Below are 18264 nucleotides of genomic sequence, written 5' to 3' on the forward strand. Positions count from 1 at the left end.
TTGAAAATCGGTGGAAAATACACGTATTTGATAACAAAATTTAATGTAAACATTTGATACAAAATTATCAACGTGGGATTAATACAACTTTCAAAATGTAAATTTATTTATCGTGGTACTGACCACGATAAATAAAATTACATATGTTAATGTGATGGCGCACGTACATATATAGGTAGTATTTCCAATGTTTGTTTTATCGGTTAGACCACGCCGAACCTAATTGCGGTATGCGGTATCGCTCGAATACTTCGAATAGTCTACGAATCCAATCGAATTCTAGGCCGCGGTGGAAATTATTTCCTATATGGCATGTTTACCACAGATAAGTATGAATGTTTACTAAAGGTTCCTAAGATAAAGAAACATATTAAGCATCCAGAAGGCGTTATGGGCGTTATGGCTATTATTCTGTCTGTGTAGCCGAGCAGATGAGACGATTCGGATGCGGGCAGTATTCACTGTTGATGCAATTGTATGCGAACATTATTCTATGACTTGTATGTCGGTGCCACTTGGTCACTAATTAACATGCATATGCCTTACTGGTTGTATTGTAATATAGGTACATCAGCTTATGTCACGGGTCAACTTTATTGGAAGAGATTTAAGAGAAGAATCAGAAAAGTCTTTCTTAAGAAGTATTTTACTGCATTTCATTTATGGAAACAAGATAAATAGGCGATAGAAATGTTTAAAAATTAATTAAAAAGACAATAAATATAAGATTGTATAAGAAAAACATCTATTATTATTTACAAAAGCAAAATATAGCTAATCTCTATTAATACGCTTCGTATTTAAGATTAATATTGTGATCACAAAGAAAATAAAGCTAAAACACAGTAGACGAGCTTGCTCGAGCTGCCCATTCGGCTTTACACGTATCACTTAAAGTTTATAGTCACTAAACATAGCCAAATGTACTAATGAATCACCCGCAAATCCTAAGCTATATTAGTACTAGTTAATATAAAAATATTGCAATATTTACATAAAGGTACTAAAACATTCACGTCCATTAATGATAACGGAGTGTTATCAATCATTTTTCGGTTTATCGACAGATACGCTGTATCACGAAATAATTATATTGGTAAAGCCAACAAAATGAGAAATTCGCAACTCTATAGGTATTTAGATGTTTATAGGTCCGGGGCTGTACGCGGAATGTGTGGAGGGGGAGGAGGCCCCGTAGTCGGGGGTGGTGGGCGTGGACACGGGCGTGTTGTCCACGGGCTTGGCGAGCACGGGCGCCACGTACTCCTGGAAGCGCACGCTAGACTCCTCCTGCAGCGGCGCGGGCGGCGTACAGCTCGGGAACGGGCTCAGCAGCAAGAACGTCCCGAACGCCACTATAGCTGCCATGATTAGGATTATAGTGCGCGCGTCCGTTAACCCAGTACGTAGCGCCGCCCACGCCGCCATGTTCACCAACAACAACACCACCGATACCCGCACCAGGCGCACCGCCGTCGAGTGAATCCTCCCACCGCCGACCCCGCTCATATCGCTCGGCCCGTACGCGAAATACAAGTTATGCTTGTCTCCAATATGCTTGAACATGAAGTACACCAGCCCGAAAGGCGCGATTAGAGGACACGCCAAACTGTAAACCATCGTTATGGAGAAGATCGCGAGACTCCAAGCGTAGTGCACGCCGAACGGAAATTCGTACAGAATAGCTTTCTTTACGTAGCTCTTTTCAGCTTTCGATTTCGACTGCAGCAGATACCAGACGTACAGGAACAGTTCAGGGAATCGTATCAGTTCAAGCGCGGTACCGATGAATCCCGAAGTAATGACGTAGTTGACGAAAAACGCGCCCTTGTCAGGAAGGAACACGCAGTCCCAGCGCATGGTGTCGTTCTTGTGGTACACCAATGTCCACATCATTAGTGCTTCTGCACTAGCAAACCCTAGGGACGGCAGAATCAGAGTCATCAGAAGCAGGAATGTAACTGTTTTGGTCATGATGGAATAGTTTTGCTGGGACTTTGTCCAGTGGGACAGGAATCTATCGGAAAACGACACAATAGCTGGCATGACCGCCGCCATCGTCCAGAGCAACAGAGTAGGGAGGAATTCAAAAATCACGCCTCCAATTTTACTTGTAGACTCAATCTTGAAATTATTGAAAAGATTCACAATAATGGCCGGTGTGGTTAAGAAAAATAGGACAATGAACAGGAAGAAATTGACTACAAAAGCTTTTACATACCAGATGCTAGGTTGAACACTCAAGTGTTCCCATATGATGTCAGTGGGATTGGTAGCATGAGACAATACCCAACCTCGGTGAAGGCTAAAATGATTGATAACATGTTCCGCTAACTGGTATGAAGGTAAGGTTAAAAAGGCGATTCCTAATGGATCATTCAGCACCATAGCTCTGCATCTCTTGGCTTCATCTTTCAGCCTCTTTTCTTCGTTGGTATAATACTCTAAGGCATCCATGTCAGGCCCACACCACTGAGGCTTCACAGTAATCCGTTTTCCAGTCTTTTTGAAATAGGTGTCCGTGTATATGAGTGCCTCAGTAACCATTTCTCTCTCTTCTTGTACATCATTTAGCTGGTTAACATTGTAAGCCAATCGTAAATCAACAATCTGAATATGTGGGAAGTTATGAGCAAAGTAAGTTCGGATGGTTGACTCATTTCTGTCACTTCTGGATATATTCGAGATCATTATCGTTCCTGTCATGTTAGGGGGGGCAGGCTTGCGACCAGTACACCTCCTCATAATAAGTATAGATAAGGGCAGAAATAGGATGGATATAAGTGTGTGCATCCATAGCCAGGCCGACTTACCATTCAGATTGGACAATGTGGTTCGACTGAAGGTACTGACGTCGACATTGAGGTTGGTGCCCTGGAAGTTGATGGGCAGGATTATTCCAATGGCGATGAGTGTGATGATGAACATGAGCGTGATGGCGTGGCGCTGGAAGGAGAGGTAGTGCACCGCGTCCGGGCCGCACTTGGCGAGCACCTGCTCGCGCGTGACGCGAAATACGGCCGGCAGCCACGTAAAGAAGCCCTGGTCGATGCTCAGCGACTCGTCGGCGCTATGCCGCCTCTCAACCAGCGCGTCGCCGTCGCCGCCGCGGTAGAACAGGTTCGTCCACCGACTCTTCGAGCGCTGTACGAGCGCCATCCGCCCGTAGTTCCACGCCGTCCGCCGCAGCACGGAGAACAACATTATCAACAGAGTCCATGCTATCAAGTTCAATATCAGAGTCTGTGGGATTCCGTTGTACGCGTTCGTTATGAACGGATTGTGCGTCTGGTTCACCAGCATACAGTTGTCTTCGGTACCATTTTCGTTCACTGCTAGAGTGTACCTGGTCGGGCCTATGCCTATGAAATTCATTTTGGATTTCGCAACACAATCGGTCAAGAACAAGAAGAGAAAGTATTCACATAATGAGCGTCCAGCTGATTTGCACTATAATTGTATGATCACTGCACCAACAAGTCACTTCCGAGTTCACAATATTGCCTGCAGTACCATCTGTGACTGCAGTTTTATTGTTATGAGATTACAAGCGTATGACGTTTATGTCGCGTAGCCGTAAGCACGGACGCACGCACGGAGCACAAAGCACAATACAAAAAAAAACATAGCCAATGACCAATGAGACCAATCAGCGCAATGACGTTCATGTCCATAGAATGAAATGCGTTTCGTTCGTTATTAATGTTTTGAAGACTAATTGACTGTCATTAAGAAATCGATGCAAAAATATCAATAATACATTATAACAGTAATTTAATAGTTGGTGTAAGTTTTATAGTGGATTAAATCATACAAATTATGATTTTTACCAAAAACGAATTATTTTATCATTAAGAAACGTTTCGTTTCTTTGTCGTTGGCTGTTTACGTCAATTCCATTACACATTAAAAGCTTTTCAGAAAAATATACTATGAAAGAGATACCACGATACCAAACCATAGTGTACGATGAGATAGATATATTGAATTGAATAATGAAATGTATGAATTTCATACAAGTTCGGCCGTTCCAGCACTTTTTATATTTTGTGCAATTAATATTAATCATTGACCTAAATTTATGTTTGAATATACTTAATAATGGAGGAGTTTGATTGGAATAATTATTTAGAAGCTAATAAAAGTATTGCAGTGCCAGAAGAATTGTTTTCTCATGTAAGTAAAGTTGCGATATTACTGTTTAATTCGATTTTTAGTTTGATCTTGTTTCCTCATTTGTTACTCAATTTTACGTCTATTATATCGTACATTTTATGTGTAATATAACTATGAACTTATTGTTACAATTATTACATTCCTAATGGGATTATTATCAAGAATTACACAACTTAATAAATACTATTTATAAGGGCAAGACGGTGTAACAAACAGTAAGTACTTCGTGGTTTCTATATTTACTCATTGATCGCAAGGTTAAACTTTCTTAGTAAATTGTATACGTAAGATGTAAACTGAATTATAGTAGACTAATGTAAAAATTATGTTGCACATTTTTAGAACATTTTTTTGTTTGAAAAAATGCAATTACTTACTCACTTTCATTTTAAATTGAGATTGATGATTTGATTCAATATGTTACATATTATTCATACATGTCAGACAATCTTGTTATTTTTGGTAGGTATATTTTTATTACATCTAAAACAAGCTGTATGTACCTGAATAAATATTAACTAAGTCTGGAAAAGGAAATACTTATCAATTTTACAAATTTCTTTGCTATTTTAATTTATCAACAAATTTAATTCATCGCATTAATTATCAAGCTATTTTACCAATTCAAATTAGCTTAAAAGTACCTATATTTTTACAAACAGATGAATTATTTAACTAAGTCTGGAAAAGGAAATACTTATCAATTTTACAAATTTCTTTGCTATTTAAATTTATCAACAAATTTAATTCATCGCATTAATTATCAAGCTATTTTACCAATTCAAATTAGCTTAAAAGTACCTATATTTTTACAAACAGATGAATTATTTAAAATTGATTTTATCTTAATAAATCGGATGATGACAAATTGATGATCAATCCTAAACTATTAGCATATAATGAAATAAAATCAGTATAATATTTTGTTCATCTTTTTAGGGTTCCGTAGCCAAATGGCAAAAAACGGAACCCTTATAGATTCGTCATGTCTGTCTGTCTGTCCGTCTGTCTGTCCGTCCGTATGTCACAGCCACTTTTCTCCGAAACTATAAGAACTATACTGTTGAAACTTGGTAAGTAGATGTATTCTGTGAACCGCATTAAGATTTTCATACAAAAATAGAAAAAAAAACAATAATTTTTTGGGGTTCCCTATACTTCGAACTGAAACTCAAAAATTTTTTTTTCATCAAACCCATACGTGTGGGGTATCTATGGATAGGTCTTCAAAAATGATATTGAGGTTTCTAATATCATTTTTTTCTAAACTGAATAGTTTGCGCGAGAGACACTTCCAAAGTGGTAAAATGTGTGTCCACCCCTGTAACTTCTAAAATAAGAGAATGATAAAACTAAAAAAAATATATGATGTACATTACCATGTAAACTTCCACCGAAAATTGGTTTGAACGAGATCTAGTAAGAAGTTTTTTTTTTATACGCCATAAATCGCCTAAATACGGAACCCTTCATGGGCGAGTCCGACTCGCACTTGGCCGCTTTTTTTATTTTAGAAATATTTTTGTACACACTTTTAATCTGTTTACAATTTTAAATAAATTTAAGTTTATTTTGAACACCTCACCGTCTTAGCAACTTCTGTTGACTAAACTGTAAAATAAATAATAACAATGGATGTAAAACCTACGCTACCGCATCAAAATCGGTCCATCCATTTGAGACCTACGATGCCACAGCACAGACAGAAAGACATTAGCATCAAACATATAGCACGGATAGCACCCCTCTTTTTGAGTTGGGGGTTAAAAATACTCTTGGCATAATGCATTATTAATGGTTTATTTTTAATTTAATTCAATTTAGTTATCATTATGTAAATATATAATAAAATTGAAAAGGTATGGAGCCACATAAATAAATATAACATAAGCCATAAAATATATATAAACTGACCAATCTGACCCTTGGAGGATATAATCAAACGGAGACGCCATGTCTGTAATTTTCTGTACAAAACAGTCTGCCGATTTTTGCGGGGGAGGGGAACGTCAAATGTATGCGTAACGTAAAAATAGCCATGTCAGATAAACGTCAGTCCATACATTGTGTATGACCGTTGGCCGCCTATTTTCGACAGAGGGGAAAGCCCGTTAATGGCTACTCCGTTTAGTTGTATCCTCCAAGATCTGACCATTGCAGGCATGACTTTCATAAGACAAAATTGTATGGTTTATACAATTTTGTCTTATAAAATTGATGCCTGCAATGATTAGTTTATTCATTTATTCCATCTAATTATTAATATGAGAATAGCAAAGGATGCACCTGGACTAAACATTAAGAAAGAAAGAATGAGGGAGAGGGGAAAGCCATGAAATAAATAATATAAATATTGTGATTTGCAATTTACAAAAATAAGGACTTAAGGACAGACAGGCTAATTTTTCAATACATTTAAAGTCTGGCTGGCTGGCCAGAACCATTTTTTTTATACCTCGCCAGTGGCAAACAAGCATACGGTCCGCCTGATGGTAAGCAGACACCATAGCCTATGGACACCTGCAATTCTATATATTTATATTTCCAGGTTGAAGCAAGTCTGTATAATGGCATCAAGCAGGGCATGCTACTTGAAGTGTGCCACAAGAACAACCCAGATATCTACTGGATAGCCGAAATCACTATGGTGTGTGGACACCTTTTGAGAATCAAGTTTATAGGTAAGGGAAAAAAAATGCAACCGAACAAGTGGCACACAGTGTAAGGTGTGGCTTAGCCAAGCCCCGTCTTCATATCCAATGTTCGATAGCTTGCCGCGCGATATGGAGACAAGGCTTTAAAACTTTAAAGAATAGGTAACTACAAAGACAATTTTCTCTCAAAGGCATCTCTTCCAGTATTTTGTTTTATTTAAAGGTGCTGACACAGACTTCTGGTGCGACATATCCAAGACCAAAGTCCACCCTCTAGGCTGGTGCGGGAATAATGACGAGCTCATTGAGCCTCCGGACGAAATCAACGAAAAATACGGAGACACAATCATTGATATCATGAAGAACGCGCTTCTAGACGGACAATCTGTGTGCATAGAGGCTTTGAATAACAAGGGACTGTCGGCTATTGATAGGATCAAGACTGGAATGAAGGTGGAGGTCCAGAATATTATTGATCCGTATAGATACTGGAGCGGTACGGTAAGTGATCATAGAGTTGTTTTTATATTTTATGACAAAAACCGTTGACTCTTGGCAAATTGTCTCATTACCCCCTGATATACGTAGTCGTAGCTTTAGCTCGGCGAGAACCCAAAGATTTGCTTTGGCAAGATAGGTCCTTAGGACCTAAGGATGGATTTAAGAAGTGGAGCTACGCAGCCTAAAAAACCCCTTTTGACATTTTGCTCTAAATCATTTATTCCTTTAATTCTTGACGCAATCAACGTAATGGTTTTTTTGGTTATGTACGAAGTGCATGCTGGGATTGAGGTAGCTAAATACGTTGACAGCGCTCGACGTGGCGAAAATGGAAACATTTGTAGGTCAGCGAAGCCTTTCGATCTTTTATTTGTCTTTTCGATTGCCTTCCACGTTGTTAACCTTTTCCACGCCCTGTCAAACACAAAAACTCAGACGCCACATCATTGAAGTGTCAAAACTGAAGTTGAACTTTATGTATATGCACGTAGGTCGATGTTGCGCTGTGGTCTGTGACCGATTAATCGGTCTTTGGTGTTGAACCTACGGTGCGGCTATATCGGTCATTGGCGTCCAAAAGGTTAAAAGTTGTCCTTATGGTTACAGGTGAGTGAGAATGTAGGTGGGCGGCTCCTAGTCCGCTACGACGGCGCCGACGACGACCTGGCGCCGGTGTGGATCTTCTGTTCCAACCCGCGGCTCAGCCCCTTCGGCTACGTCACCAACAAGGTGGGTGGGAAATATCATGCAAAAAAAAAAATTACGAAGAGCGTGCTAGGAGAGCATTCGCCATTTTTTGATCGCACCCCTACTGCATAACCCCGGCTACACACGTTAACTATCGTAGCGATTAATCTGTGCAGTCCGATTTGCGCAGTTAATTATATCTACCGTGTCAACCGTGTGTATGACAAATCGTTACGATAATCGACAACGATTTGTCATACACACGGTAGATAAAACTGCGCAAATCGGACTGCACAGATTAATCCCTACGATTTATAGTTACGTGTGTAGCTGGCATAAGAAGCCATAAACGCATATTATTCTCATACATTGGTAACTACTAAGGCCCAGCCATACAAACGAAACATCCAAAATTTTCCACTGAAATTTGAACCTAAATTGTAGGAAATAGAATTGATTTTGCGTTGTTTGAAGATTTTACGAAACAAAGCAAAAGCGACTCTGTTCCAATTGAACGTGGTTTAAATTACATCGAACTGAATAGGTACTATAGGTAGAGACAAACCAAAGAAAGTCTGCAGCGCAATAATTTGACATCGAATTAAAAAACTACATATGGCAATGTTTTTTAAGCAGTCAGTAAACGTCATGCACTATGGTATGTGTTTGTGAAAATCGTTTAAATATTCATTGTGTTTTGTGATGAACGGAATAAACATGGTGAAACCTTACAAAACCGGCGTGCGGGAGTTACTTTTCCGCATGACGAATAATTTTACACTTGTAAAAAGTCAGCACGAGGCGATTCAAGCTGAAAAACGACAATGTTTACAAAATTTGGAGTTGATGACGGGTAAGTGGAATGAAACATCTTAATACTTCACCATATGTACCTACTTAGATAATATAATATTGGTTTAGACTAAGGTTTCACAGCAAATTGAACACACCTAATAGGTATAGGCATACTTATGAACTTCCTCTAACATTTCGAGAAACTCATTGGTACTAGCCGGGTTTTGAGCTCGAACCCACAACCTCCATGCTTATGCTCACGGCATGGGTACCTACTAGTTAAAGCTAAAATTAATTTTTAATATATGTTTATTGTTTTAATGGTTTATTTCGTTTTTCCGAAAACTTTAGTTCGCAAATTGCGGGCAATTTCTCTGTCAATCTAATTACGCCTTAATGGGAGTAAAAGAGAAAGATGCTCGCATATTGAGAACTTCGGTGTTTGCGGTAGGCCCTCTGTACCTATTTACCGCCGTCGCGGATATTACAAAAGCTTATTAATTTTGATGAAGCCAAATGTCACATTCTCCCAATATTATTTATCAATATTAGTAGAGACAAACCAAAGAAAGTCTGCAGCGCTAGATTAAAAGTAGTTTTTAAAAATCAGTATGCGACAACACCACAGAAAATGGATTAAATAGTCTTGATACTTGTGAAATTTCTACCATATTTACCGTCTATGAAAAAATTAAGCTGTATGCACAGCTTAATTTTTATGGTAAAATAAATTTCATTCCAACAATCGATGTCACTATTAATATGTAGACATATACTAATATTGATAAATAATATTGGGAGAATGTGACATTTGGCTTCATCAAAATTAATAAGCTTTTGTAATATCCGCGACGGCGGTAAATAGGCACAGAGGGCCTACCGCGAACACCGAAGTTCTCAATATGCGAGCATCTTTCTCTTTTACTCCCATTAAGGCGTAATTAGATTGACAGAGAAATAGCCCGCAATTTGCGAACTGAAGTTTTCGGAAAAACGAAATAAACCATTAAAACAATAAACATATATTAAAAATTAATTTTAGCTTTAACTAGTAGGTACCCATGCCGTGAGCATAAGCATGGAGGTTGTGGGTTCGAGCTCAAAACCCGGCTAGTACCAATGAGTTTCTCGAAATGTTAGAGGAAGTTCATAAGTATGACTATACCTATTAGGTGTGTTCAATTTGCTGTGAAACCTTAGTCTAAACCAATATTATATTATCTAAGTAGGTACATATGGTGAAGTATTAAGATGTTTCATTCCACTTACCCGTCATCAACTCCAAATTTTGTAAACATTGTCGTTTTTCAGCTTGAATCGCCTCGTGCTGTCTATTTACAAGTGTAAAATTATTCGTCATGCGGAAAAGTAACTCCCGCACGCCGGTTTTGTAAGGTTTCACCATGTTTATTCCGTTCATCACAAAACACAATGAATATTTAAACGATTTTGACAAACAGATACCATAGTGCATGACGTTTACTGACTGCTTAAAAAACATTGCCATATGTAGTTTTTTAATTCGATGTCAAATTATTGCGCTGCAGACTTTCTTTGGTTTGTCTCTATATGTCTACATATTAATAGTGACATCTATTGTTGGAATGAAATTTATTTTACCATAAAAATTAAGCTGTGCATACAGCTTAATTTTTTCATAGACGGTAAATATGGTAGAAATTTCACAAGTATCAAGACTATTTAATCCATTTTCTGTGGTGTTGTCGCATACTGATTTTTAAAAACTACTTTTAATCTAGCGCTGCAGACTTTCTTTGGTTTGTCTCTAGGACGTTAGGCCTTAGGAGGATAGTGTCAGCAAGCGTTTTCAGTATATCGAAAATACTATTAAGCCAATCTGAAGTACCTACCTACTTACGCTTTTTAACACCAATGTGGTTTACGGGAAACTGAAACTGCGTATACAGGAAAAATAACGAAAGCTTCATATACGCGTTGTCTGTGGTATTGTGTTTATTATAGACTGGTCCGAAATCCAAATAATACATTGTAGGTTGGTTGCAAGAAAGTTTGACCTTAAAAAAAAAATTACGAAGAGCGTGCTAGGAGAGCATTCGCCATTTTTTGATCGCACCCCTACTGCATAACCCCGGCTACACACGTTAACTATAAATCGTAGCGATTAATCTGTGCAGTCCGATTTGCGCAGTTAATTATATCTACCGTGTCAACCGTGTGTATGACAAATCGTTACGATAATCGACAACGATTTGTCATACACACGGTAGATAAAACTGCGCAAATCGGACTGCACAGATTAATCCCTACGATTTATAGTTACGTGTGTAGCTGGCATAAGAAGCCATAAACGCATATTATTCTCATACGTTGGTAACTACTAAGGCCCAGCCATACAAACGAAACATCCAAAATTTTCCACTGAAATTTGAACCTAAATTGTAGGAAATAGAATTGATTTTGCGTTGTTTGAAGATTTTACGAAACAAAGCAAAAGCGACTCTGTTCCAATTGAACGTGGTTTAAATTACATCGAACTGAATAGGTACTATAGGTAGGACGTTAGGCCTTAGGAGGATAGTGTCAGCAAGCGTTTTCAGTATATCGAAAATACTATTAAGCCAATCTGAAGTACCTACCTACTTACGCTTTTTAACACCAATGTGGTTTACGGGAAACTGAAACTGCGTATACAGGAAAAATAACGAAAGCTTCATATACGCGTTGTCTGTGGTATTGTGTTTATTATAGACTGGTCCGAAATCCAAATAATACATTGAAGGTTGGTTGCAAGAAAGTTTGACCTTAAAAAAAAAATTACGAAGAGCGTGCTAGGAGAGCATTCGCCATTTTTTGATCGCACCCCTACTGCATAACCCCGGCTACACACGTTAACTATAAATCGTAGCGATTAATCTGTGCAGTCCGATTTGCGCAGTTAATTATATCTACCGTGTCAACCGTGTGTATGACAAATCGTTACGATAATCGACAACGATTTGTCATACACACGGTAGATAAAACTGCGCAAATCGGACTGCACAGATTAATCCCTACGATTTATAGTTACGTGTGTAGCTGGCATAAGAAGCCATAAACGCATATTATTCTCATTCGTTGGTAACTACTAAGGCCCAGCCATACAAACGAAACATCCAAAATTTTCCACTGAAATTTGAACCTAAATTGTAGGAAATAGAATTGATTTTGCGTTGTTTGAAGATTTTACGAAACAAAGCAAAAGCGACTCTGTTCCAATTGAACGTGGTTTAAATTACATCGAACTGAATAGGTACTATAGGTAGGACGTTAGGCCTTAGGAGGATAGTGTCAGCAAGCGTTTTCAGTATATCGAAAATACTATTAAGCCAATCTGAAGTACCTACCTACTTACGCTTTTTAACACCAATGTGGTTTACGGGAAACTGAAACTGCGTATACAGGAAAAATAACGAAAGCTTAATATACGCGTTGTCTGTGGTATTGTGTTTATTATAGACTGGTCCGAAATCCAAATAATACATTGTAGGTTGGTTGCAAGAAAGTTTGACCTTAGAACGGCCTTGATATTTTTTTGGCATTTGCCACTCACTTTTAGTGACGAAATCATTGCATCTGAAATTCCCTTTTTTTTTTTCAGGGCTCGCCATGGCAATTTAAGTATCCAGGCAAGGTAAACAGGTTCTCTTGCAAGAACAAGCTGAGCACGCAGTTGAGGCAGAGTGCCGAAGAGTCCATCAAGGAACCAACGCCACCTGATCTATTCCAGGTAGGCTAGATTCCATTGTCCCATTCACTTATAAATACCAGTCATTGTCACTATTTTTGGAGCTATATATTACCATAGAGAAAAAACCGACCAAGTGCGAGTCGGACTCGCGCACGGAGGGTTCCGCACCATCAACAAAAAATAGAGCAAAACAAGCAAAAAAACGGTCACCCATCCAAGTACTGACCCCGCCCGACGTTGCTTAACTTCGGTCAAAAATCACGTTTGTTGTATGGGAGACCCACTTAAATCTTAATTTATTCTGTTTTTAGTATTTGTTGTTATAGCGGCAACAGAAATACATCATCTGTGAAAATTTCAACTGTCTAGCTATCACGGTTCGTGAGATACAGCCTGGTGACAGACGGACGGACAGACGGACGGACGGACAGCGGAGTCTTAGTAATAGGGTCCCGTTTTTACCCTTTGGGTACGGAACCCTAAAAAATACATAGAGTGCTCACTCCATACATCAGTTTTAGTACCAAAAAGACTTAGCATCGAGTAGCGGAACTATCAGTACTGCTACTTGACAATAGATGTAGCAGTACTGATAGTTCCGCTACTCGATGCTAGATGTAGACACTGAAATTAATAGTCTGAACTGATGTATGGAGTGAGCACTCTTGTCTTATTATATTTCTCTATGATATTACACAGAGTCAGAGTTGATGACGTCACCAGGCCCAGGGAGGATAAAACAAGGCTCTGGTGGTGCTATGGTGGGGTGCTGACAATAGGGTACTTTTTCCTACTACAATAGAATATAACGAGTAGGTATGACCAGCAAAGCATTATAGCTGCCCAGATCAAAATACACTCTTTGGTACTTACAAAAAATAAAAATAAATATTGAAATGCGTAACAAAATGGAAACTTTTCCAAAAAAACGAAATATGTTCCAAATAGGTACCTGAGTTTTGGATAACTTGGTTTTTCAAATACTTAAGGTTTGGGTCGATTCATTCATTTGAACCATCATTTATTTTTGATTCAAGCCGTATTTATGGATTATTTGAACTTTATTACGCCTAAATAGAGTTTAAATTCGCTTAAAATAAATGTTAAATATACTTCACCAATTTTCGCAGCCAAACCCAAGCATGGAATCCCACAACTTCGTAAGCGGCATGAAGATAGAAGCGTTAGATCCTCACGACATGAAAACTATTCGTCCAGCCACTGTACACAAGGTCTTCAACAACTTCCACTTCCTTGTCGTCATTGACGACAACGCAGACGACTATGAAGACACCAAAACTGCCTGGCTCTGCGATTCCATGCACCCATACATCTACCCTATAGGCTGGGCCACGAAAAACAATTTCACTTTCAAACCACCTAAAGTATGGAAAGAAGGACCTTTTGACTGGGATGAATACCTCTCAATGACATCTTCCGTCCCCGCCCCCGAATACTGCTTCGGCACAAAGCCACCTGTAAAAGGAATGGAACTAAACATGAAATTAGAAGCCGTAAATCCACAAAATCATGAAGAAATCCACGTCGCTACTATAGACGCTATTATAGAACATATGGTGTGCGTAGAGTTAATCCCTATACAGGAGAAATTCTGGTACGCGCAGAACAGTGATTTGCTATTCCCCGTAGGATGGTGCGATAGTAACAACTATGAGCTACATATCCCTGATATAAACGCTGTAAAGGAGCCTCCTAAAGCGATTGAAGAAGTTAAACCTAAAGAGGATCACAAGAAATCTACAGATGAGTGGTGCGAGAGAATATTCTTCAACTATAAATGTTATGCCGGTCCGACAATAAGTAGAAACAAATTGTCACAGCTCCCAAAACATGTTGGGCCTGGGCCTTTGTCTTTAGTGTTGAAAGAGGTTCTGAATAAGATGATATCGGCATCGTATAAGCCCGCTAAACTGCTCAAAGATTGGGAGACCGAGGGCCCGCCGGAAGATGGGATGAGGCTTGAGATGCTAAGAGCCAAGTAAGTATCAAATTTTATAGGGAACAATGTTATGAACTCCTTAAGTGGTAATACTTGTAATGTAATAAATTAGTACTTGTGTTCAAAGAGCAACGTCATTTTGGCCCCGAATAACTATGAAAATTTGATTATCTTGATAATGATGGGGTAACATTCATAGGAAAACAATTTGTTTCCAGGTTGAAGTCAAGCACATACCACGCATACGTGCCCATTGCGACAACAACGGCGCAAGTGCCCTCCTTCTGCCGCGACGTGTGCGGCAAGATGCAGGCGTGCCCCTGCCTCTTCGGGCCCGAGGAGTACCCCGAGCAGTGCCCCCAGAACTGCCAGCAAGTCGACAAGTCCACATTCCGTATGTATCTCACTAATCATACAGAACTGCCAGTACTTAGCCTGTCCTTGCGGCAGACGTAGCGCCTAATGTTAATTTTATGGCAAATATTTGGGATGAGGTAGCCAACCCCAGCTAAACTAAAGAAATGAGAGTGGGCAAAGATAGGAGGGGATATTCAAACGGTTGAAATACAGCATGCGGTGATTCCTCGCAGGCTGCAAGGCGGTATAACGACTAGTGAAACTCATATTTTTATTGTAATGGTTAATGATGGTAGAGGGCAGTTATGGTGCTCTCCCGCACTTCGCATGTCGACAAATTAAACTGAACCTTAAATCAACTTAAAATCTTTTTTTATAGATAACATTACCGAGCGCCGGGGCAGACCCAAGGGCAGCCTCAACGGAAGGAAGAAGAAGAAAAAGCCTGCCCCTGAAAAGAAGGAGAAGGAGCAACAACCTCAAGAAACCGAGAGCAATAAGGACGGAGAATCGGTCGAAGACGAACACAGCGCGGGCTCCACGCCGCCCTCCGAGTCGGGAACTAGACCAAACTCGCCCGACAGCGACTACAAGCGCACCCAGAGAAGAAAACGAGAACCCAAGAACAATTACCCCAAACTGGAAATGAAAACAAGAGGCGCGAAGCTCCCGAACTTCGCTCAACAGATGAAGGAATCTCACTGGAACAAAAAAGACGTAGAGACGATCTACAATAGCAGCGCGAATAAGAAGCAACAAGAAAGCGACTCGGAGAACGAAAGCAACGACACCAGCTCTAATTCCCGCGATGCCAAAAACATATCGGACGTATCCGATTCGGAGGAACCGGAGCTTAAGAAACTCAAGTTCACTACGTATGATCCTTTACCGTCTGATAATAAGATGTTCGAGAAAGATACTGCGGCGTCTTGGATTAAAGGGAAATTGAAGTTGTCGCCGAACCCATTGGACTGGAGCGTCGACGACGTATACGCTTACTTAAGCAGTACTGACGACTGCAAAGTTTTAGCTGACAAGATGAGAGACGAAGAAATAGACGGAGAGGCTTTCGTTATGCTTGACCTGGCCACCATCAGGGAGCTGTTACATATGAAAAAGGAGTTCGCCGTGCTCCTCTGTAAGCATATCACCAAGATCAAGTGGTATTATTTAGACAATTACGAAGATACTAGCGAATCGTGATAAGCTTAACATTATTTACAATGTCTAGTCCTCAATAAAGTAATGAATTGTTGCAAGAGCTTTATTAATGAAATTAATAACCCAAGTTAGTAGCTTTACGTAGTTTCTTGCACAAGTAGCTGCAGAGAGATCCTAGGAAAGATTTCTCGCTCCTGCTCGATTCGCGATGGCTTTCGTCGTCGGAGTGAATGTTTTTTTTAGCAAAGGATATTTTGATGGGTATCTCACGATCCGCGAACTCAGGGCCGTCTTTAATAAGCGTCTCCAACCTGGCCAACTCCATCTTTTTAGCAGATAGCATCTTTATATCATCCGCTGAAGCTACGAGCTTACTCACGCCTTGGTTATATGAGCTACATCGCTCCATGATTTGAATTGCAGACAAATGGCTATTGTCATTGTTCATCTTGATCTTGAGGTATGGGTTCTTGGACATTAAATAGATGTTCAGTGTTTCGGCGGCGTTCACTTTGTACTTCAACTCTTGTTTATTTTCACTGCCTTTCTCGTCACTCGCTGACTCCATTGAATTGTAGTTTTCGTTTTTAAACGCTTCCATTACTGATTGTATATCTTCTAGCTTTGAAATGCTGTCAGAATTCTCAGATACTTTATCTTTACACTGAAATTCTGCATTAAAATCAGAAGATTCAGATGACATTATATGGCGAATTATATCTTTTATAAAATCCTCCATTTCCTGCACACATTCCCCTTGTTCCTTGCTCAATATATCGTGGAATTTCTTCTTGTACAGCTCGAAGTCGTGCATATTGTCATAGAATTTGCTAAAGATCTCTTCGACAGTAACTTTGAAGAATTTAATACTCGAATCTAGCGTGTTCGTGGAGGAGTCAGTTTGCAATTCCTCGGAGATGTTTCGTTCAATGTTGTTAAGATATGATTCGGTGAGGGATATCCTTTCCGCCCTCGAGTCCGTTGATGTTTCACTAGTTAGCGTATCCTTAACAGGCATAACATCGTAATCGTACCTCTTGTAGTACTCCTCTGACTCGCTGTACGAAGATGATGTAGCTATCTCATGCTTAGAAGGATACTGAATGACTTTAGCAACTGTAGGTTCACTAGATTCACTGCCGAAATGTTTACACGACTTTACCTGTTTAGCATATTTATTGGCTTGAGAGTATTTGTAGGGTTTCTTCTTCAACAAGTCTCGGGAACCTGAAATGAGATAGCAGATAAACAATTATTTGAATACTTTGGTTACAAGATACGACCAAGCTTTGCTTTACGAATTTTACGATATGTAAATTATGTAAAGGTGTGTAATAGGCTGATACTTAGGGATTGAACAAGCATGGACTAGACATACTTACTCATTACAGCGTCAGGGATTGAGCCTATTTACGTGGAGAAATAGAACCAGATACATTAACAATAGAAATAAATATGGCTTCACAATATAAGATTTGAATAGTAACTACTTGCTATAATTTTGAATAATTTTAAAAGGAGCAACTTTAGATTAACATAAATATTATTACGATCAACATTGAAATGTTCTCAAAAATTTAAAAATAATACTTCTGACAAAAAGTCAGAATAGTTTTTTTTCTTTATTGCATAACTTTTTGGTCTTAGCATTTCTACCTGTATGTCTGACCCACGTTCACTGCCAAGCCAACGTTTTCGTAGCGCTATACTCGTAGCCGATACCAGCGTTTCCACGCTTTGTAGAGGAAAGCGACACCGAGCGGTGACGATATTATTCATACTGAACCAATACTGAACACCTTTTGGTTCAACGCATCCAACGTCCAACCCCAAAATCGCGAAATAAATAAGTCATAAACCTGCCTTCATGATTGGCTGGTTTCTAAAACTTAAATTGGCCATTCCGACGCCAACCAGAGAATAAACGTTGATAGAAACAAGGCAATAGCCTAGAGGTAAGGCACAGATCTGGATTATCTGGAATGACGCTAAAGGTGAGCTAATTTCAAAACGGAGGTCTTGGGTTCGAACCTCATAATCATAATCATTTAATCGCAATCTATTACAGGTGTTAACTTAGATTAGGTACAGCATGGACCCTACAAGGGCGTGGCAACATAATAATATTATATAATTTATACATAGGTATATAAGGGTAATTAAACTAATTAATATGTCACAATATGCTATGTTCCATTTCCTCGGCCTGTACCTAAAAGATTCTCGGAACTCATAAACGAAATATTACTTTTTTTTTTTAGTTT

At 39.3% G+C, this 18264-nt stretch overlaps 3 protein-coding genes across 3 annotated transcripts; 1 reads left to right on the forward strand and 2 right to left on the reverse strand.

Annotated features, from left to right (window-relative positions):
- Positions 1-630: 630 nt before the first annotated feature.
- On the reverse strand, positions 631-3583 carry LOC134663042 (CSC1-like protein 2). Its single transcript, XM_063519335.1, has 2 exons — positions 909-3583; positions 631-876 (listed from the first exon to the last, which is right to left on the reverse strand). Exon 1 carries the CDS (start codon positions 3373-3375, stop codon positions 1138-1140), a length of 2238 nt encoding a protein of 745 aa, XP_063375405.1. The 5' UTR covers positions 3376-3583; the 3' UTR covers positions 631-876; positions 909-1137.
- Positions 3584-3976: 393 nt separating this feature from the next.
- LOC134663059 (scm-like with four MBT domains protein 2) lies at positions 3977-16094 on the forward strand. The gene is made up of 8 exons (XM_063519359.1): positions 3977-4176; positions 6725-6857; positions 7054-7331; positions 7938-8060; positions 12433-12561; positions 13653-14521; positions 14701-14876; positions 15219-16094. Exons 1-8 carry the CDS (start codon positions 4102-4104, stop codon positions 16040-16042), a joined length of 2607 nt encoding a protein of 868 aa, XP_063375429.1. The 5' UTR covers positions 3977-4101; the 3' UTR covers positions 16043-16094.
- LOC134647491 (uncharacterized) lies at positions 16090-17249 on the reverse strand (the record flags this gene model as incomplete). Its single annotated transcript, XM_063501842.1, has 1 exon — positions 16090-17249. A coding segment is annotated over one exon (1134 nt), but the record flags the coding sequence as incomplete, so codon positions are not given.
- Positions 17250-18264: the final 1015 nt, after the last annotated feature.

The sequence above is a fragment of the Cydia amplana genome, chromosome 4, assembly GCF_948474715.1.
Source record: "Cydia amplana chromosome 4, ilCydAmpl1.1, whole genome shotgun sequence".
Lineage (NCBI taxonomy): Eukaryota > Metazoa > Arthropoda > Insecta > Lepidoptera > Tortricidae > Cydia > Cydia amplana.

Coding starts and splice junctions, on each gene's coding strand:
- LOC134663042 (XM_063519335.1), bottom strand. CDS start 3,375: ATGAATTTCATAGGCATAGGCCCGACCAGGTACACTCTAGCAGTGAAC.
- LOC134663059 (XM_063519359.1), top strand. CDS start 4,102: ATGGAGGAGTTTGATTGGAATAATTATTTAGAAGCTAATAAAAGTATT. Junction 6,858..7,053: donor TTTGAGAATCAAGTTTATAG/GTAAGGGAAAAA, acceptor TTTTATTTAAAG/GTGCTGACACAGACTTCTGG. Junction 14,877..15,218: donor AGTCGACAAGTCCACATTCC/GTATGTATCTCA, acceptor CTTTTTTTATAG/ATAACATTACCGAGCGCCGG.